Source organism: Thunnus thynnus, chromosome 22, assembly GCF_963924715.1.
Source record: "Thunnus thynnus chromosome 22, fThuThy2.1, whole genome shotgun sequence".
Taxonomy (NCBI): Eukaryota; Metazoa; Chordata; class Actinopteri; order Scombriformes; family Scombridae; genus Thunnus; species Thunnus thynnus.
In genome coordinates this window covers 4943206-4966052 of record NC_089538.1, presented here as the reverse complement: position 1 = coordinate 4966052, position 22847 = coordinate 4943206, and the positions used below count along the sequence as shown (strand labels likewise).

Sequence of the window (22847 nt, the reverse complement as noted above, 5' to 3'; positions counted from 1 at the left end):
ACAAACACTCTCTCTCTCTGTCTCTGCTCTGCCCTATGTATCATAGTCACCGTTTGTGCATTCAAAGGATCCGAGTGTGTTCACCTTTCCCTTTCGGCTCTATTTCTGCCCTGCCTAGTGCAGAGCCTTGCGCGTCTACTGTTGAGGGGGGGGGGGCAGCTGAGTTGATCGGAGGAAAAGGAGAAGGGAGAAACTGTGCGGGCAGGAAGGATGCGCTCGTTGCTGCAGCTTCTGATTCAATTAGCATGAATTTCACAGCAGAGGCAGCAGCGGCAATAGCGGCAGCAACATCGTCAGACTCTCTCAGCAAGCCAGCAGCAGCACCCTGTGTCGGAGCTCCACCGAGAGGATCAGCGGCTGCTCCTCATCTGCCTCCCACCCTGGAAAGCAGTGTTTGAAGGGGCAGAGAAAAAGGAATCATATTCTCCTAGGGTGAAGAGCAGTCACAAGTAGGACGGAGCTTGGTTACAAGTCTAACGGTTGGAGGATTGTTGTGTTGAACTGGACATCAACCACTCTGATGATGGTTCAGAGCTTTGGTTATGGTTTAATCCCGTTAAGGTGTCTTCTTGGTGCTGCTCTGCGTTCCATTACCCATATTGATTTATTTTGTTAGAGAAAAGGAGATTGAATTCAGCACTGCTGCACTTGGAAATAGCCGACCAGTTTGTCCTCCTTCTCGCCATCCCTTTTTTCTTTCCAGTCCTGTATTCTATTTATTCATCCCTTATTTTCCTGCTCTCAGCTGAACACTGAACAGGTTCGGAGCGCCTTCAGGGATTTGAAGCTCTGAAACGGGATTTGGCTACTCCTTCATCACAGCACCCTTTTCTCAGCTTCGCCTCTCCTTTTGCACCCTGGTTTCACTCTTATGTATTTTTTCATCCTACATGCTCTCCATTTAAATCATCTCCAAAAAGCTCAAAAGGGATGGCGGGAGTCTTTTTCTTCACGATGGAGGCTTGGATTATGGTTGGAGAAGCCCTGTGAAGATCTCCCCAAGGCGAAGGAAACCCTGTCAAACAATTAACTCAACGAGCTGTACACAAGATATTTTTAAGGAGCTAAAATGGAGTCTTGTGTCTGCTAAATCAGTGCTGCTAAGCTGTGATTATTTAATTGAATTTGCCAAGGAAGTTGCATGTTAGACAGAAGAGGTTAGGTTTTATACAAAAAGGTTTAATTGTCTTTGTAGAGGAGTGGGAGTTGTTGTTTTGGTTCTCAAGGATTCAGGCAGAAGCTTTTGGATATCGACACTAGACTCTTGGAGGATTTTTGGGGTCTTTCTTTTCAGGAAGGATTTTGTAATTTTTTTTTTCACCGTTTTTTTTTCTTTCCAATCATTTTTGGGATTTTCAATCAAGGATCTTTTTTTTCCTTTCTTGGCTTATATTTTTAATCTGTATTTTCTTTCACAATTTTTTTTTTTTCCTCCCCGGGCTCGAAAGCAGGGGATCATGGGCCCTGGATTCATTTGAGATGTTCACTTCCTGTTTGTGTCGCATGAGAGGAAGGAGCCTTATGTTCCTTTCAGGCCCTGCCCCCATGGAGCAGGAGGTGGAAGTGGAGGTGGACGGAGGGTTACTACTGGTACCCAGGCCAGCAGTGGCGTCACCCGTGGTGTGGGCCAGTCCAGCCTTCCTGTTCAGGCTGGTGCTCTCTCTGGCACTGCTGGTGTTCCCCTGTCCAGCTGTGGCCGCCCGAGTCTCCTCCTCCCTCAGTACCACCCACCATGTCCACCACTTCCACAACAAGCATGGTACTGTGCCCATTGCCATCAACCGGATGCCCTTTCTTACACGTGGGGGCCATGGTAAGATCCGCTGTTTTCGTTGCTCTTTTCCTAGACTGTTCTGGAACTGATCAGCCAGTGGTTGACCAGCAATTTTGCTGAGCGACAATACAAAAGTGCATATGTGTTTGCCTGAGAGGAATGACATGGACTTAAGGGGTCAATGGAAGTTAATTTTCTTCAAAGGTTGATTTATGGTGGCAATGAGCTCTAAGTTGAGTACATAAGCCCAGGCAATTGGTTCATCCATCTATTGATCTCTGTCTTCTCTGGAAAGACTGAGAGGAGCCAGGTCTGGGCGACCAACATCACAGCCTCAGCTCCCCATAGGCCGGTGTCTTGATTCATGTCCCCAATTTGGCGGATGATGTTTCCAGAAGCTATTCCTTTCTGGCTTTTTGCAGCACATCCCAAGCCAGCTTGATTCCGCTACTTGCCTTTCGAGCTCAGCAGCCATCTTGGGTGTACCGATGTATTGAACTGTGGCCAATTTAAATTCATGTTATCACCATCTGTGGCCATAATTGTTGACGCATGCTGGCAGCCGCTAAAAGAGAATGGCCTTAACTGGTTGTTGAGATGCTAAATCTCACATGTTGTGTGTCACGGTACATTGTGTACTCAGGAAAATCCATTGATAATTGCCTGAGCACTCCTTATTTTGTCCTACTTTCCGGAGTATGTCTTTGGCTCAGTGCTCTGTGGTGCATCAGTTGCTGCGCTGTTCTTAGCCTAAGCTGTCACGGACAAGGCAGGGTTTCACACTGATGATTCCTTTGATGTTCCCCAACCCAAGCTTTTTCTACTGCAATTTTTCTTCTCTTTTTTTCTCTCAATTTATTTCCTTGGTTCTTTTCAACACCCTGTGTTCAACACCACGCTACTTTGACAGGAGACATTAATAGCATTTATTGATTCCTCAGCATGTTCATGCTCACATTCTTCCATTTGCATCCACTTAGTTTTTTTCTAACAAGCCCTGCTTCTATCTATCTGTCTGTCTGTCTGTCTCTCTCTCTCTCTCTCTCTCTCTCTCTCTCTCTCTCTCTCTCTCTCTCTCGCTACCTCTCTGCCCTCTCTTCTCTCTCGCCTCAGCAAAACCTGTAATCTGTATCAATCAATCTGGTGTCAGATGAACTGAGGAGCCTCAGATAGTCCTCTGCGGTCAGTTGGCTGTGGTGAGCCTCTATAGACATTATCAGCGCACAACCTCTTCCCCAATTCTTAGTACTGCATTGGATTTATGGTTATCCACATTCTCCTCCCAGCCCACAGCTACATGTGCACAAGTCGTCACAGTCAAAGTGTGACTTAGCACACAAATGAGGGCTAACCTGTGTCATAGAAGAGATATGAAGGAATGTTCTCAGTGTTGTGTCAATGACAAATGAATGATCTAACCTTTCTGTGGCGCTCAGTGGGGGTGTAATGGTTCATCAAATCCATTAATTTATTGATTTAATTGAATTTATTTGACTTTCGATTCTGAGGTCAAACCTAATACTTTTGCTTTGATTTTATTGTTTGTCTTCAGAGACAATTTAAGTATAACATATATATTATCATATTGGTCTTGATTTAAAAAGAATTAAAAATTCAAAAATTAAAGAGCCTGTCAGAAAATATTTGTTTCTTTTAACATCAAATGTTCTTGTAGGCCAACACAGTTCCAGTTTAAAGCATATTTAACAAATAAATCAATTATTAAGCATAAACATAAATTGCTTTGCCATATCATAAGTATCATAAGATATGTAGCCATCCAACTTTGTCCACCATCTGACCGTGTTCAGATGGTGTTCAGTTGTGTTCTGCAACACTTTAATGGCAAACATGTTCCACTACATAAAACACTCACAAAAAGAAAAAGGGTTACAATTTTCTTTAATTGATTTATCTACTAAGAGCAGGGCTGCCTGTCAGTTATGTTTTGATTGCAGCTGAAAATTTTGTCTACATCGTCCCTGCTTTTAAATTTCCTTGTGATGTTTGTGTGCTGCTGTGTAAGTAGCATTGTCTGACATGAGATGAAGAATTTGTGTCTTACATGAAAGATATGTTTTGTTTTGTTCATGTTACAGAATATTTCCATATTACTTATCTGATCAAAGCAAGAGGATCTTTCGTGTGCTCTTCTCCTCTCAATTGTGTCACATAACCCTTCACAATTTAGATTAGCTTGTTAGCATCTGTGTTGCTGTTACTACATCTGGGGAGCTTGAGTCTTGCTGTACTTGGTCAAAGTTGACATATGATTTAAAACTTTATAATATATAATTGACAGTGTTCCACCCCAATGCAAACCCTTGTATGTTGTTATCTAAAGTAAAATCTTAAAAGCACATGGCAGTTCATCAGAGAGAAACACTCAATAACAGCACACAAGCAGTTTCTCTCTCCTAAAATGGCAGACCAAGCCAGTGTCTTCTTCTTATTGCTATTTCCTTTTATTTTCCTGCCTTCTCTTTCATCTAGCTTGGATAATTGGATTGCACCTCTTACATCTTGAGTTGCTAAGCTATTTAAATTGACATAATTAACATAAAAATGTTCTCTGGCTCTCTCTGTGGATTTATGACTGTCGGAAGATATTGGCCTGCAAGAAAAATGGTCTGTTTGCCCTGTGAAGAGGAAAGGCTACATTTCCATAGCAAACTTAGAGGCCCAGGCTCAGGCGCCAGATGTCACCCGGCACTGTATGGGCCTGTCAGTCTTCTGTGTTTGTTCTCATGTGCTGCATGTTTGACAGTCATGCATAAAAAAGTACATGTTGAGTGAAAAATGAAGCTAAGTTCAAGCAAGATGGAGAAGTTATTTTGTTGGTTGGCTGTGTTTGCTGTTCTTTTTTTTTTTCCCCTGGCAGTATGCTATAACAGTTACTAATGTACGCCTACACAGCATACATTGCTGTTCCTCATTGGGTTTGTCTTTTTTTTTTTAGTAGCACACTTCCAGCATTTTCATTATCTACTACAAGACAGCACACGCACATTAGAAGACTGCTCTTGTGCAGGGAGTCAATTTCAATTGCCATCATAAATACTTCCATTGCAGTCTGGCATATCAAGTCCTTGTCTGAAATGCCAGCTCTCCATGTATTGTCAACCAAGTGGCACAGCTTATTACCAGCACTAATACCCCACTCAGTGATAAGAGCCCACTTGCTTCTGAGCATTTTTCTGTAGACAGTTTCTCAACTGGTTGTCATTGTCACAACACTGTAGTAGAGCCTTTGCCGCTACGGACATGTACCTTGGTCAGACCTCACGTCAGCCTCAAAAGCCTCAAAAAGCCTTCCACCTGCCTGCCTGCAGCATGCCAAGCAAGTCTTACTGTCTGCAAGGAAAGATGGTCCCCACATCATCCATTAAGCTGTCATTGTGGCCCTGAAGCCACCCCTGGGTTTTAACATATCAGGTCTACGAGATTCAAGGCTTACGCCTTATCTGCTTCTCTCTTCCCACAATGTCATCATTATGCTACATCTGTCTGGATGAGCTCCTGCAGGGCCATGCTGCACTCACTTGCTGGCACACGCCCACCCATCCATGAATACACACAAGCAGCACAGCAGATAGAATGATTGCAGTCTTTTACAATGATGAAGACATGCAGGGAGGAGCAGTTTGTTTATTTTATATGGGCTGAAATGGAAATATATTGTACTTACATGTTGCATATATAGTAATTAAATGTGACTTGGGAAGCTTGAGTGCAAGTGGAACCATATTGGATGAATTGTTGTCATGAGGCTTTGTTCTTACATCTCTCTTTATATCTTTAAAAGTGATCATCAACAAATATCTGTGTTTAGACAGAATGAAGGGGCCTGGTACCCACCATTGCCACTGATTAGAGATCTCCATTGTTTCATCCGCTGTGATGGATGAAGAGCTGCCCCATTTAGAAGGCCCTTTCTGTTTCTGTCTGTCCGAGACAGCAACCAATTGCAGCCTTCTATATGTAAAGCAGTTCATTACTGTCTATTCAGATGCTGCAACGTCTCACCCACATTGCTCTGATAGCAGCTAATTGGAGAGTCTTGACCGATGAACTGTGGCATTTCAGTAGGCTGTCTGCCCGGTGATAAGTGACCCCTTACACACATAGACATGCACACTTTACTACTATGTATTTGTCTCTCACTTAGATCCACGGGGAATGCAGTGGTTCTTGTAGCAATGTATGACTTTCTTATTATGAATCTTCAATGCCTCTGTGAATCCATACCCTATTGTGCTGTATAGATGTGTTGCTTTTAAAGAATACATTATGTTCCTTAGATATTTACAGTATGCATGATTACACAAGCACTGCAATTAGAGTGAGCTTGCACTGAGGTGTGAACGGCCTACATCATTCCAAATACAAACCAGTAAGCTTTGCTCAGGGCTTGTTTATATGTGTGATCATCGCTCATTCGCACCAGTGGCATGACCGGGGTTTTGTTGGTGTTTCTGGCTTCGTTCATTGCTCATCTGTCAACACATCTGTGCTTACAAACACACACACACACACACCTATGCACACTCATGACTCTGGATTGGAGACAGAGAAAGGAAATGTTTGCCATGCGAGGTAATCCATACCTGAACACCCCACTGCATAGGGCTAAAGGGATTAAAAAGCTAATTTTGATTCAGGCTGTCTTTGATGTTTTAGATGGAGAGCTTCCAAGAGATTTTAGTGCTGGGTGGATCACTTTGTCCTTGGCACTGGACAGAATAAATCCACTGGGGGGGTCCAGGAGTGAGCCTGGTGTCTATATACACGTGTGTACACTTGTTTCTAATCTGCACAAGTTTGTGTGGATGTCATAGACAGGCTGCCAAGGATGAAACATCTCCCGCAGCGGCTTAGGGCCACATTTCGAGAAACATCAGCATCGTTCAACTCTCGCTCTGCCCATCCTAATTGGCCACCTTGGAAACTGAGGACAGACTCAACCTCAGGTGTGTTTGTGGAAGCAGGCAGCTGAAGAAAAAAAGGCAGGAAATGGAAGGTTGACCTTGATCACCTCGAACCATCAAATGAATCAAGATTTAGACAAGACTATAATCACTGCTGCTCACACATCACCTGATCCTTCTTTCAGCATTATAAAAGCGTGATTTGTGTGAGTGTTTTTGCTTTTGTGCATCATAAGACTGTCTTTTATGTCCACACTTGCAACCTGACCATCAAAGAAAAACACATTAATTGTTATCTCTGCAGAAAAGCATCGCTTACAGCAAGGCAGCTATTGCTAAAATAAAAAATACAATAATATTGCTTAGCTGAGGCAAAGCAGGCTAGATTTTTGTTGTTTGTCCAGTTTTAAATATGAATTGCATCAATGAAATGAACACAGAAAACTGAGAGCAGAAAATGGAGGGCTAATCTAAATAATTATAATGATGGCACAAATGTGCATGTGCATGCAATAAAATACAATAATTTACAGCAATGTTAAATAATGGCAACAGTGTTTGTCCACATTGAGTTATATCATGAAATAACCTGCAGCTACAGGGTCCATACTTGACTCGCACTGTGTTAGATGTTAATTACAGGGTTGCTGTGGTGGATGCACAGCCCCCTCCCCCCCATGTCAGAGTGCCCTTGAAGTAATTGGAGAGATATTGTATATTCACACATTTTTGTCCTCCCTATATGAATTCAATTCCCCATTGACATCTCTGGCATGGATTTCTTTACCTTTTTAACTTTAGGCATATAATTACCATACCATTAATACCAATGTCAGTGTTGTTTCTGAAACGCTCTATTTTCTCTCCATTGTTGTCTTTGTTTTCTTAGTTGTATTTCCCCTCTATCACTCCAGTCACTCTACCTTCAGTCTATAGTACATGTATCTTCTAGACCTGATGATCCTCTAAGACTTTTTTCTCTATATCTGTTTCTTTTCACATTGTCTCTTATTTTGGAGCCATGTTTTCTGTGTGCCCTCGCCAACTTCCTTTGGGAGAACAGTCACTGTTTGTAGTGCTCTGCGCGTTGTTGTTTGCTTGGCTTGACTGCACATGCATACTGATGAAGTCAGCTGCTGCCTATCTATCTGCCCTATCCTGGACAGGCAGGGCCACTAGCCCTCTGAGTCCCAAGGTGCAAGCACCATTTTTGCTGAAAACCACCCAGTGTGTGGCCCTCTCTTCTCAAGTCCTGTCCTTTTCTTTCACCAATGGCCTATATCACTGGTTACTGTGCTAATGACAAGCTGCTATGTTTGATAATCACCACTTTATCTCTGGGCTGCAGGGGGAGGTCAGGTGCAATCTGTGTGTGTTCATCTGTGTGTAAGGATGTTGAGGGGGAGAGCTGTTGAGCGCTCTCCTTTGAGAGTCAAGTCACAACCCCTCTCTTTCAGAGAACACTATTAGTATTCATGATTCTCCCTCCACACGAAGTCCAAGGCGCACAACCACATGCACGGACACGTGCATCGTGATGAGAAACAGAAAGGACGCCTCAGGTGTTCTGGCCAGTTAAGATAAGCTCGCTGGTTTGACATTTTCTGTCCTGCTCCCACATCCCCACCCTTCCAACCCCTTGTTACACCTGAGCATTTGTGCTGCCATGAAAAGGGGACATATATAAGCCAAGTGTGCCAGGCTGCACTCTTCCGAAAACCTGTCAAGACCGAAAATGTGTCATCAACTTCAGTAAGTTCAGAGATATTTGACTGTTGAGCCCACCATAGCAGGAGTTAGATTAACAGGTTTTCTCTTTTCAATAACTTCTTGGTCTCTTGCTTGGTACTTGGCTTCAGGCAGGTTGCATTTTTGAGATTTTATGAAGTGGAAGGAAAGTGGGTGTTTGAAGCAGCGCTCTGCAGCAATTTGAATCCACATTCCCATTGTCTGGTGCCTCACATGCACTGCAGCAATACACTCAAAGGTTATGTTGCCTAATGTGTGTATATGTATGTGCATGATAGCATAGAAGTGTCTCTTTGGTGGCTGTCTTACTTTCCTAGTGAGTATTTGCACCCCTCTGACAGCTCTCAGCCGAGCGCTGAAGTGGGCTCTGTGGGCTTGTCCTCCTCTTGTTTTGGCTGTAGTTGCCTGCTCTGTTTGTTACTGAAACATAAGGTCAGCACGCCAACAGGCAGTCAGCTCACTGTTGGGTGATCACTCAGAGGCTGCAAAAGGAGATGCAGTAGGATGTGCAGAAACACTGTACTTAAAGTGAAGTCATTGCAGTCATAGATTAGTAGATTTTGACTAAATTTTCAAGACTGTTTAATAGTTTTGGATAAAATCTAAATGGAATGGCAAATAACTAACCTCTACATTTCTATGCCAATAAAAGTTAATAAGGTAACACTATAAAAGCAGAAGATCTTTTGCTTACAGCTCAAATAACAATAGAGACAACAAAAAATAATTCACAGTCTTTTGATGGAAATATTTTTTATTTCATTAGTTAATTAAAGAAAGAAGCTGCTTATTTGCATCTGAAAATCAGCTAGTCATAATTTGTGATTTTGGCAAGTAGTCTTCAATGAAACCTCATTATGCAAATATAGCTTTTCCACCTTTTTATCTCCAATTCTTTAATTTGCTGTGTTGTGTAAAGGAACAATCATTCTCATTTGCTTAAAGGTTGCTTCAATTCCACATCCTTCTATTAGTGTGAGATGGAGCACAGTGAAACACTCTTGTTTGGATAAAATAAAGCTCAGAATTGTTTGACATATATCAGTACACCAATCACCTGTGTAGTTTTCCTGCATGCAGCCAGCTAGCTAGCAAGCATATCTTCTCTCCCTGCCCGTAAAATTGATTTGCCCTGTCTTGCTCTTGTGTGTTCGGCCACCGACACGAAATAAGGTGTCACACGGCCGCAGGGGCCAGATGAACGCATTCCACCCAACACAGCCATTAATAGCTTTTCTATTAAAACCAAAGAACGAGTGAGGGGAGGGAAGATACCACTTTCCCTGGTTGAGTTGCTGAGGATCCTCCTCTGCCTTGGGTTTGATTAATGCCCCTCCAAAGCAAGAGAAGCCACACACTAATCCATTTGTCACAAACTAACTGATATGAATAACAATCTAACGTCATTTAGAAGTTACCTATTAGTCTCTGGTCTTTCCATTGTTGATGTGTTGATGTTGTCAGTCACCTTTGCCAAACAAAATATTGCACAGAACATGGTTTAAGTGTGCTATTGGCAGTATGTGTGTGCTGTCTTGGGCGCTGATGATTTTGAAATCACATTTTCCTCCTTGCAAGCTAAATTGCAGCCTTCATCATCAGCAGCAGGTGCAGTTATTCACAGTTTCTCTTGGGTTTTAACAATAAATTGTTTCCTCCTTGAGATGTAGCCATCTGAAATTTTGTTAAAAGTTGGCATTGAGCTTAGGGGAAGTGACATGGTTACTCTTGCAGTGTGTGGTGGGGATGTTCTCTCATTCCCACCCACCTTCCCTGCCACGGCACATGAAAGCACCACGGGCACATCAGTGGGAGCGCATCACGGCGTGGGCAACGCCTTGGCTTTGTAGACAGCAGAGACGAGGGGGCCAGATCTTCAGAGGGTGCGGTGATGTAAGCCTGCTTTAATTATTTAGCCGCCAGATATTAAAGCGGTGCGACTTGGGGGCCCGCGCCAAGGATTTTAGTGTCCACTGGGAGTGCTCGCCATTAATGAACAAAGTGGCTTATATTATGCATGACTGATGCTTTGAAAAACCGCCACCTCTGCCACTCTACTCAACCCTAAGGAGTTTTAGGAGGCAGAGGAAAACACTTTCATCGGCTTTGAATGCAGCCCCTCACCCTCCATCCCGCAGCTAATATTCTCCATCTCCAACCTCACTTTTCAAGGGGCCTTTGCTGTCCAAGAACTGAAATATGACCAAATATTATATCATACTGGAAATTTTACAGATCTGTCAGCAGGCAGTAAATTTGAGGTAATGTACATGAATGCCTTTCATGCATGCAATTTTCATCAGTATTTACAAAAACAACAATCATAGTGTTAATCTTGCGAAAGGTGCAATCATATGCTTCCTAGCATTTAAAAAAACCTCAAATTTGTATATAAAATGTGCACTGCATCATAATTATATGCCTGAAAAGACCACAATACACATGAAGAAGCAAACATTGTGTCTTCATTTACAAAGCACATAATTGGACATTTTACAACATATATGATTGTTATCGATTTTTTTCATGGGACAATCAATTCTTTGTGTGGACTTGAATACTCAATATAACCAGTTGCATCCAAGAAAGCATCCAAAAGGGAGATGACACATTAAAAGTATCTACAATAAACCTGGTGTACAAAAATGGAGGAGATATTTTAGAAACCACTTTGTATTGGTTTGATTTCAGTGTTTTGAAAGGAATATCAGAGAGAAAATTCAGTGACTGGAGACAAGCACTTATGATTCCTTTTCACAGTACTAGTAGTAATTCACCTGAATAATTTTCCTTAGTTGCTGATACATGATTAACAATAGTATCCCATCGTATCCCATTGTGTCTTACACAAATCTGTTAAATAAATCTCTTCATAAAAAGGCTTCATCTATTCAGTTGAATTCTGTGTTATAATGGTGGTGGCGGGGGGAATGATGGTGGTGTTGATATCTTACTAATCAAGGGTGGCACAGTGGTGCAGTGGTTAGCGCTGTCACCTCACAGTGTGGGTTTGAACCCACTGGCTGACATGTTGGTCTCCAGTTTGCATCTTCTCCCCATGCTTGCATGAGTACTCTGGCCTCCTCCCACAGACAGGTTAAGTGCATGCAGGTAAGGTTAATCTGTGACTCTAAATTGCCCATAGGTGTGAATGTGAGTGTGAATGGTTGGCTATCTCTATACTGTATGTTAGCCCTGTGATTGGACCAGTCCAGGGTGTACCTTGCCTCTCACCCAATATCAGCTGAGATCTTACTAATCAGTGACACATTAACAATTCTTTGTCTCATTTCTCCCCACCTATGGTGAACACTGTACGGTCCATTAAACATTTATCTATAGAGATAGCTTTGCTCAGCTGGTCTTCTGCTTGGCTCCATCCATTAAAAAAATCCATGGTTGTATTGCCTTCAAATATTTAAATGTGATTTTCTTGACTGAGAGCACTCAAAGCAAGCAGGATGTCAACAGGGGTTTCCTTGTCAGCTTTTGTTTATTCCGTCTGGCTGACAGAGGAAGCAACCCATGGGACAAGGCAGTATATTGGCTACGCTTGTTTTATACCCATGATTTATTTTTACTGCAGTCCTTTGGGAACACTGATTTCTTGGCTTAATTGGTCTTTGTTGCTGCATGGTGTTATTGTGGAGGTTCAAGAGTATGAGACAAAATGTGATATATTGTATCAGCGGAGGCATGCATTTTCACGGTTTGATGTAATATGTCAGGATGTGAAAATGAATGTTTCTGGAGGTGCTTGACAGACAGCAACCTCCTGCTGTGTGTGTGTATACGCCGTATCACATAAATACACATGTACACACATGCACACACCCACACATGTTCTACTGGCAGAAAGTAACTTTCCAGAGCTCAAGTGAACTTCAAAGATCTCAGCATCTTCATCTGACACATCTGTGTCAGGGCTCTGATGACTGACAGACACGACATCCATCACCATCATTCCCCCCTGCCAGTGCCACTAATGTGCCCACAAGTCATCCCTGTATGCAGCTTCCATATTGGAAAAAGAAGGAGGGGAAGATGAGATATCTGGTGAAAACGAGGAAAAATGGTGGAAAGAGAGGAGATTAATAGAGTAGGGAAAAGAGAGAGAGTTGCACAGCAGGGGAGGCAAAGGAAGGTTGGAGTGCAAGAGAGAGAGAGAACTATAGAGAGTGATAGAGTCTTGGTATGGTGTGTTTGAAGCCCTAACTCATCTTCTTGCACACAGAGCCTTGACACACTTAAATCTCCTCCCTGGGGGCTTTGGGGGGCTGTGGAGATGAACCAAGGCACTACTGGAGCAGAACCAGAGATAGGCGAACCCCTGCTACTTTCCACTCTGCTCCACTCAACTCTGCACCACTGCCATCTTATCCCAGCCCATCAGTCATTTCACTGCGGAAATAGGTTATTCAGGAGTGTGCCCAGGTGACAGTCCCATTTGGGGCTAACCAAAGCCACACTCAGCTTCACAGTTCTGGACCACAGGGCCCTAAACCTCTGCCTTTCAGCTCAGTCGCTCTTCTGACCATGGCACAATTGAAATGTGCATTGACATTTTTCCTTTTCATCACTTACCACCCTATTACACACATGCAATGGAAATTGCCCTGACTCAAAAGAGCACCTGAGCTGATACAAAATCATTGACTGTCTTGCCATTTGGCAGATAGTTTGACTTTATTCTCTGTGTTACATGAGTACTAGCATAGGGTTGATTTTCCGTAATGGGACCACTATAGCAGATCTTAGAGTAGCTTATGGTGCATTTGCAGTTATGTGATTGTATGATCTGACATTCAGACTTGGTGTGGACAAGGTGCAGGCTGTTCTCTCATGGGATGGAGGAACAGCGTAGGTCAATATCTACTCTGAGAGAGTCAAGTGAAAGTGATAACTCAAAGTGGCTGTAAACTAGATTGATTGCAGTGGAGAACAGTGCAGGCAGAGCATTCCTAATGGTAGTGGCGCAGTGAAGGCCTATCCAGCATCACCCTGTACTTACAGAGAGTAGAGTCTATAATCTGTCTGCGACGATAACTGTAATGTGGGGGCCTTTATCTGCCAAGGGGGAAACCAAGAGGCTTATCTCATGGCCTGTATGTAAGGCAAATCACTCCGTCGCCCATCGTCTACAAGCTTCACCCAATCCACCTCCTCCTCCTCTTCTTCCTCTTCCACATACCAGCTAATGTTTCCTCATTGGGCAGATTATTGACCGCCAATGGCAGGGCACGTGGGCGGGCTAAGAGGCTCAGTCTGGCAGAGAATTTGAAAATGGATAGTTTCCCCAGAATCTTCCACTTTAAACTGCACAGCTAAGTGTAGAATGTCTTCCTGAAAGATATAATAGGGAGAAACATGACATTTCATCTGCTTATTTGTTTATGCTGGAGGACTAAATGGCCACTAAGTCACATAAATTGAAACTGGCATGGAATACTTCTCATAAATACTGAAAATTCACACTTAATTTGACTCTCCCAAGTAATTTAGCCTCCTTGAAATATTTTCAATTAAACTTATGTGTCCGGTGACCTGAAACCTTGGAGATCTCCCCAGTTAGTGCAGAGCTATCTAACTGCATATTCATCAGTCAGGATAATGGCTGTCCAGTACATAAGCAATTCTGTCCTTTCAGCATGGATAGAAGGCCAGGTTTACCCACAAACTGGGTTAGATTACAACTAACTGTCATCATGAAACTAAATCCTACAGGGACAAAGTATTATTGTAATTTCAGTGTGCCTGTCATTGGTTAGGTTGTATTTTTAGTCATGCTGGCTCCTGTAATTATTAGATTACAGGCCTGCTTGATCTATAGTTACCAAACCAAACACCCGGGCATCATGTCAAATACAAATAAATTGAAACAATATTCATTTGGGGGAAGCAGAAAAGTCATTCGGCATTTGAGGAATTACACATTTAGATGCACAGTTGCCAGACAAATCTAACTCAAGGTAGATGGATTGTTGGCATGAAGCCCATTAAGGCTACATCCTGTCACTGCCAAAGAAACGGCCTCTACCTGGACACCATTTCTTAGATGAACTGAACCGAACGTGCTTGACCTTCCGCTGTCCACTTGTGTCTGTGTCCACGTCTGTCTGCATTTGAAGCGTTTCCCGAACAGGAGCCTTGATCTGTTTGCCAGTGATTTAGTGCTGTTCTAAAATTCCTTTTTTACCCATGCTTTCCACATATCTCATCAGTCCTCTTGTTCTTAAATAACCTCCCTTGCTTTTCTGCCGTATTTCAATTTACATTTCCTTTCCCCTCCATTATTGAGGGCCAGATGACGAGAGCGTGCTTGCAATGAGTGGCTGGAGTGATATATAGCCATCTTGTGTGCTTGGCTTTATGCAGAGGCGGAGTTCCCAGCACTGCACTTGACTTGAATCATTTCCCCAGTTGAGAGAGTGGCTGCCTACTTGTCAGTCATATGTCTTTCTTTGTTAGTTGCCTCCCTCCATTCATAGCCCCCTTCTTTCTTTTTGTACCTGCTCTGTGGTCTCACATACAGTGCAGAGAAAAATTAAGCTCTCCAGGTATTGATTGTATTTCACTCACAGGTAGGGGCTATAGTCCATAAGCCCTACTTTGCGGATCAAAAGGTCAGAGCTCTTGAAGAGTAATAAACAAGATTGATGTTGGGTTCTCGTAGAGGCCCTTAAGTGGTAGATAACGGATGCACTGGTGTACTGTCTCCAACAGGAACATTTAAAACTTTTTGTTCTCATTCTGACGCTCACTGAAAATTGAATTTCTGTTCTTATAAAGCTGTTGGGTTTCGTCCCCCACCAGCCCACAGTATTATATATGGAGATCATTTTAATCCTGTCCCCTGCGGAAGATGTGGGATTCCATGACTATTTTTACTATGAGATTTCAGTGATTCAGAATAGCTGAAAGTATGCATATGATTCACAAGTTGTGATGTGGGGAGACTTTAAATGTACTGTATCCTGTCAATCTGACATGACTCATTCCATTTGCGCAAATGTAACAGTTGTTCCAACACACACGGGCACACACACACAAAAACAGTTACTAATCATGTCCCCTCCTACAAATAGCTTCAGAAATGCAATTTAATGTGAGTGATTTTCTGTTAAAATGTTAAACACTATGAGCGTGTTTATCACATTTAAAAATACCATACCTTTGTAATCGAGTCCTTGTCTCACAAATCCTCCACCAAGCAAATTATTTTCATGGTGTAAATTTAACTTGCAAAACATTTGTTCTGTGATGTCAAAGCTCAGGAGCAATTACAACAAAACCAAGGTAATACAATGCACGTTCTGATATGCTGTTTTCGTATTCAGGCTCCTTTATAGCTCACATGCAGTTGCATGTGTTCCTAACAATAATCACATAGAGGATGATGTAGGATACTTCATGTCATAATCAAAATACAGGCCACATGAGTCAATTTGTGCTGGTGGCAAAGGTAGCAATATGTGTTATGGGTACATTGTTACTGGGTGTGTCACACAAGGCCAGATAGATGGAAGGATTGATGAATGCAGGCACAGTAGGCAGGTGAGAGATGGAAAGTGTTATTTTTCTCCCTCTCTTTTCTCTCAGTGGCAGGAGGTGACCTCTAGCTCGGCGATATGAAGAGAATGTCACGCTACATTACCCCTCCCTTTGCCCCAGACGCAGATGAAGTTTTATTTTTTGTGCCATGCTGTGGAGAGAAAACAATTCTTTTCCATCTTGATTAATGTCTGGTACGTGGGCAGGCAGTACACAAGAAGGCAGTAAAGAAAGGATTGGTATCCCTTTATACTGTACATTCTTTCTCCCTGATCTGCCACATGTATTAATCAGACTGGTGACAGTCTCAGAGGAGAACCAGTGTCCAGGGCTTCCTCCCTCAGGATGTCACCTATGGTCCTCTCACATTGGTTAGCTGACCTCCCTCCAGAAGAGACTGCTATTTCACACACAAACAATTTCATTTAACAATTCAAGCTTTTCATAGGAAAATGGGTTCCCAGTGGAACATCTTTGCAGCAACTTTGCTTTTTTACAAGAAAAAGGACTAGGGTCAAGAGCCAGCAGCCATCATGAATACCTAATATGTCCCTTTATTCAATGAATAACCAAGGCACACATTCTGTTATTTTTTCTATCTCTGCTTCTGTCTCTGCTGCCAGTTGTGTCATATTGGACACTATTCCATACTTCCATACTGTTGCCAGCAACTGTGACCGTTGCCATATGCAAAATCTGTCAAGATGGCACCAAAGGATATGTGTAAGGATATGATAATTCTCCATATAGTGCACCACTGACATGTCAGTATGGTTGATTACCAGGCAAATATTTGACTGTTTCCCAGATGGACAGGGCAGTTTGCATCCATGAGCATCTGTCCATGTGGTTAATTACTGAGTAAAGAGAAACCCCACCCCCACCCCCCAGCTCAACCAGCACTTCCTCTCTGTAATTACCTGTCAGACCTGGCCATCAGATAAGAACAGTAGCTTTATGTTTGGTACAGGACCTTCTATTCTTTACCGTCAACACCATTCAGTCAGTCTGCTCAGTAATCAAATGCTATTTGTAGCTTATATGGAGTGGGAGTTAACCTCATCCTCTAAATCACATGTCCAAGCTTTTCAACTGGCAACAAGGCGTGGCTTATGTTTAATGGTAGCAAATGTCAGATCTGATAGAAGGTCCCTTCAGAGGGAAGCTGCCAGAAGCTTGTCAAGAGTGACATGTGAAAGGCGAGTTGACATAGTTGTGGCATTGGACACTGGGTGGTGGGGTCGACTCAGGCTGCCTGCACAGGGACCTGGTGTTTGTTATTTTAGCTGTTTCTGTGTCTGCGCCTGTGGGACTCACCAAGGTCTGCAAGAAAACAATATAACAAAGCAAGAGTGAATATCTTTAGTATTTCACAAAAAACTGCATACTGTAAAATGTATTTGTATCGTAGAAGAATGCAAATACATTTTTCAACAAAGAGTGTCATTCCATGTGAAATCAACAGAGGCCTCCTGACAGACCATCTTGGATTTGCTTCATACAGTACTTGTAGTAAATAATGTCATTGTACTCAACAACTAGTGTGCAAAATTTTTGGTTTGTATCTTCTTTAGTTTCTGAGATACGGAGGCTGTAAAAGGGGGCATGACCTGCCAAAACTGAGTGCTGCTAAAATATTACACAGTTCTATAAGCCATTACTTTTGAACTATTCATGCTAGATGCTTGAAATTTTAGTTTGGTTCAAGGCACCAACTTCATATTTTGTGCATTTACTAATTAAAGCATGCTCTTTCCAGTGGTATGATCATTTTTATGGTTTACTTTGTCATACACGTGCAGTATCTGCTTGAAATATAGGTGTGAAATTTACATTTTAATGCCTCATAAATCAGAAATTTTGATTTACACCGTCTAGTTGCTAAAAAAGTACTATAACATGAGTGTTAAAAAATCTGATGTGGTTCAGTGTGCTTTGGAGTGTACTCCAAAGCACAAAATATTTTTTTTTATACAATTTTCAGCAAGCCATAAATTGGCAAATATGCAACTGTGGGCCAACTATTTTATAAGTTAAAAACATCTAATAGTGTAGAACATTCTCTGAAAATTTTAAGCATCTAGCATGAATAGTTCAAAAGTAATGACTTACAGAACTTTGTGATTTCTCAGCAACAGGCCAAGACTTCTTTTTAAAGCTCCCATCTCTCAGAAACGAAAGTAGATACAAGCCGAAAATTTTGCATACAAGTTGTTTGGTACAATGACATTATTTACATAAAGTATGAAGCAAATCCAAGATGGTCAGTCAGGAAAATCTTCTAAAATCTGTTGATTTGACCTGGAAATACCCAAAAGCAAGTAGTTGCAGTCAAGAGTTGGTGTGTATTTGTGTCTTTGTGCATGTTTGTACAATTTGTGAAGTAGAATCTGTTACATAGCTTATTAGAGAGCATGTAAACGTACTCTGCTAAGTGTCATCTCAGTACCTTTTGATGAGTGGAAACTGACAGAGGGTTCCTCACACTGCGCAGAGTGGGAGGTACGTGTGCAGTTATGTTAATGCACATGTGTGTGGGTGGCGGCAGAGCTGACATCCAAGCATCTGGAAAGGTGACTTTCACTCCAAGCAAACAGTTGAAGCTGAGGATTGATTGGCAGGAGAATATCCACTCCACTCTGTCTACTTCTCATTGCTATTTAATTACGAATTAAGCCCTGCACGCTTGAAGTGAACAGATACCTTGTTATAGGTGTGGCAAGAGATAACTGATAATCTTTTCCTCATATTTACTCAAGACTCAAGGACATCTTACACAATGAGGAAGCAATGAGACAAGGGATTACTGCATGCGAGAATCACAATGTTTGCAGGGTTTATCTTTTTTTCATCTCATTACCCAAAAACAACTATAGAAAAATACATTGTACTTAACTTAGCGCTACATTTAAATAATTTATGTATTGGATCAGGTCAATCTGTGTTACTGTAATTACACTGTAGATTTCTGTGTGGCACTGACACAAATAGTCGATACTGGAATGAAAAATGTTTGCTGAGTGATTAGTCAATGATCCCAGTCTCAGTTATTCTTGAAGTAATTAGTTTTATCCTTTTAGAAAGGGAACTTACCTCAAAAGCTCAAAGCAGTGATGGCTATTGAGCTAGGCAGGAGGGAAAGGTTTGGAAACATGGAAGAGAAACAGGTCAGCTGAGGAATAACTTTGAGAGTACTGCACTAATTACGTTATGCCATTATGTTTTGCCTGATTTTTTGTCTGAAATTACAGACATTGGCTTTTTTTTATCAGACATTATCGGTATTAGTTGCCATTGTAGTGCAGAAATAAGCAATGACAAAAATGGACAGCATTTGTTGGTAACTTATATGGAGAAAGCCGTCATTTTACTGTACTATTAAGCCTGTGAAAACTGTGTATCTCTGGGGGAGCTCAAGTCTGAGAAAATAACCCTGATGATGTCATAGCGATGTCATCAAGGTTATCTTTACTTTCTTAATAACACAAAGCCTGCGTTACAAATTGGAAGGGGCATGGAGTTGAAAGGCATGGATGTTTACCAGGCAGTGAGGGTTTAATTAAAGACATTATTTACTTGCATTATAGAGAGTAGTTTTGGAGCTTGACTGTAACAAGGCACTAAAAGTTTGATCATTCTTTTTTTAAATCTATACCTCGCAAGTTTCCCCACTCCATAGAAATGCACTAAATACCCCTTTAATAATTGCATAATAATCATTGCATATAATGCATATTGCACAGACTGATGACCAAATACACATCTGGTTTGACTGAATAGTTCACTGCATTGTGCTAGGTAGGTCAGTGACAGTAGTGTGATGAGGGCAGAGTAGTATCAAAGCTGTTGTGTGTGGGGTCAGTTCTTGGTGCAGCCCCGGCCTCCACATTTTGTGTTTTGAATATTTGATTGAATTTCCAATTAAATCCACTTTTTCTTTATCTTACAGAATATTAGGTACTTGCAGGCAATTAGTTTCTTATGAAAAGATTAATCTTCCAAAAAGTTTGTGTAGTTCTCTAAGCTGAATTCAGACACAGAGCAGACATTTGGACAGGAAGTGGTTGGTGACATCCCAGTGGTATATCTAGCTGAGGTGTGCTGGCATGACAGCCTTTTCCCGTTACATGACACAGGGAGCTTTTCATCCCACCCCGAGCCCACGGGTGGCTGCCAGTGTGACTGAATCTGAAGTCAATGGTGCCTTGACGGGACACCTCTGTCAGAGCTTTCCAGAAAATAGCCACTGAATGAAGAAAATAACAGAACATAACAGGAAAGGGACATAGCACTTGTGCTCTTCCCCCTCAAGTCACAGCTCATATTCAATTAGTGAGACCAAATAAAATCCACAGAGGCTTTCAATAAGGAATCAATGGTGGAGAAAAGAAGGCGTGTGGGAATTCTGAAGAACTATGGAAGAGCTGTCTTCTTAACCTCATCTTTGGAAACAACAGTGTTATTCATGGCAAGATACTGCATCTCACTTTGCAGAGCTCCAAGGTTGTTTCAGGCAAACTCCTGAAAAAAACAAGGCAGGAATTTGATTCACTTGCTACAGTATATAAATGGGGGCATAAGAATGCATCTTGGAATGCATAATCACCCCACCCCCCCTGCTGGTGATGTGCATCATAAGCGTTATCTCAGAGGCCCCAATTAAAAACTTCCCCTGATTCAGTAACATTGTTGTGTTCTGAAAACATCATACTGCTTACTCTCACTTTCCTCACCTCAGTGATCTCTCCCTGTCTTTGACAAGAAGATGACGAAGAATTTAGTGTTCTGCACTCCGTCGAAATATGAAAACAATTTGAGAAATAGACTGAATGAAATGTTAAGAGGATATGGAGGACACAGGAGAGGGAGAAAAAAGGCATTCAGGGATGTTTAAAAAAACCAAAATTCTGTAAATCTCAATGTCAGAGATAAATAAGTGTGGCATTGCTTAGCTGGTTTTGTGAGACTTAATACCAAAAATATACCAGTTTCTCTGAGTGGTTATGGTTGAGGAGGTAACATAGTTAAGTGTTTTAGTTTTTCACATTTTAATTGTAAAGTTTCTTTACAAATGACCAGACTTTTATTGAGCAATAAGCACAAGAATCAGTATTTTAATTGGAATGGATGTTGCATTTTCACACTTTGAATTAGGATTAATAGACGGGTCCAGTTTTATGAATCAATATCCTTTTTTTGGTGAAACTCGTTTTCCACAGCTCCAGTGAAGGTGTGACTGCCTGTACACAACCTGAACTCTCCCTGTAGTCCCCACTCCCCACAAAGGGTTCCTCTCCAACATACCGTGATCTCTTCATGCTTTCAGGTTGACTGCTGTCTTCATTCATCCCTTCTCCCCCTCTGACTCTCTCATCCCCTCTCAGCCAGTTCTACACTATTTCCCCATCCATGATGTGGAGCTGGGAGGCTTTCAGGGCTGTGGCTGGAGCAGCTGTCACCGACACAGCGGACTTTCTTAATTGGCTCCCCTGGGGCAGTCCCCTTGGTGGAGCAGAGCAGGGCAGTAAGTGTGGAGGCATGCCGTAGAGAACCAGAGCCCATGCAGGCCTGCTTTAAAACCCAGTCAAGAAGCCTCTGGGCTGCATTACTTGCTTTATAACTCAGTTGACAATTGGAGGGAGGAAACCTATTATACATTTTAAAGGAAAGCCATGTCATTTGTAAATGGATTATCTAATGGTGTTTGCGGCTTCTCATAGATTTCTTTCTTTCATAGTTTTGTTGAGATACACACACAGTCAGTTTTTGAACTGCCAATCAACCAAAGCAATGGCTCAATCTGTTTGCTAGAAGTGTAACTCTTGATATGACACAATAACTTTACTTTAAAATTATCATGATGGATTTTAAAAATGAAGTAAACTAAAGAAGAAGAGTGACCTTTGGAAAGAGTTACATGCAAAAAAAAGCAAAACATATTCTCAACATACAACAGAAGACATGTCGAACATGCGGATACTTCTACATAATTAACTATATTTTCCGTTTGAACTGGTTAAGTGTGCATGTCATGGTTATTTTCTATCCTCTCCTAATTTAACATGTCAGCAAATTGCATCATTGGCATCCCCAAGCTGATTTAAGCAGTACATCCTTGTACTTACTGTATATATATATATGTACACAAAGACAGAACATATTCTGTCACAGCTAGTGACTGTCACCCTCTGGATTTATGCATACAGTAATTTAAAGGATTTCTGTAGTGTCTATTATCAGATAGAACAAGCCACTCTAACTGGGATCTCCTGGCTCCCAATTTCCATAGTCACTGCGGCAATCATCACTTTGTGGTGTTTTGCACACATTCACTCGCAGTCTTTGCATTTTCTTTTGTCTCCATTTTTTCTGTTTCATATAATCTTTTACCTTAATATACCTACATCTCTCTTTGGCTTTTCTTCTTTTTCTCTATCTTGCTGGCTTTGTGCAGCTCAGTGCCAGAGCAGAAGGATGAGTCAATGAATTAGACATCTGTTTTTCCCTCTTCCACTCCCTCATTTTTATTCCTCAGCTCTGCCATCCCGCCTGCACCTCTTCATGCCACATGGCCCTGATATCCTTAGTTTCCCTGTCTCTGAACCTTCTCATCCTCTCCCTCATTTGCTCCCTCCTCATTTGTCTTCATCCTTCTGTTTTCTTTTTTTACCACCATCTCTTACTCTACCATCCTCCTTTCATCCATTTTGTTTCTGTCTCTCTTTCTTTCTCTTGCTGGAACAAGGAGGCTTTATCTTCAACCCAGTCTCATGGCAGTTCATGAAATAGTCATGAAATTGAATCTATAGATTCGTGCACATGAACACGAATTTTCCATTTTTTTG

At 41.8% G+C, this 22847-nt stretch overlaps 1 protein-coding gene across 9 annotated transcripts in view; it reads left to right on the top strand.

The window, feature by feature from the left end:
- Nucleotides 1-22847, top strand: part of nrxn2b (neurexin 2b) — a 715289-nt gene that overhangs the window by 501287 nt on the left and 191155 nt on the right. Inside the window, exon 1 of one of the 9 annotated variants that reach the window (XM_067579165.1) lies at nt 893-1813. The exons of 7 other annotated variants lie outside the window; for them this stretch is intronic. In XM_067579165.1, coding sequence (XP_067435266.1) covers nt 1480-1813 — 334 coding nt within the window. In that variant the 5' untranslated portion in view covers nt 893-1479. Of the gene's footprint in view, nt 1-892; nt 1814-22847 lie in introns of those variants that run through there. One more of the 9 variants, XM_067579164.1, reaches the window with a different exon arrangement.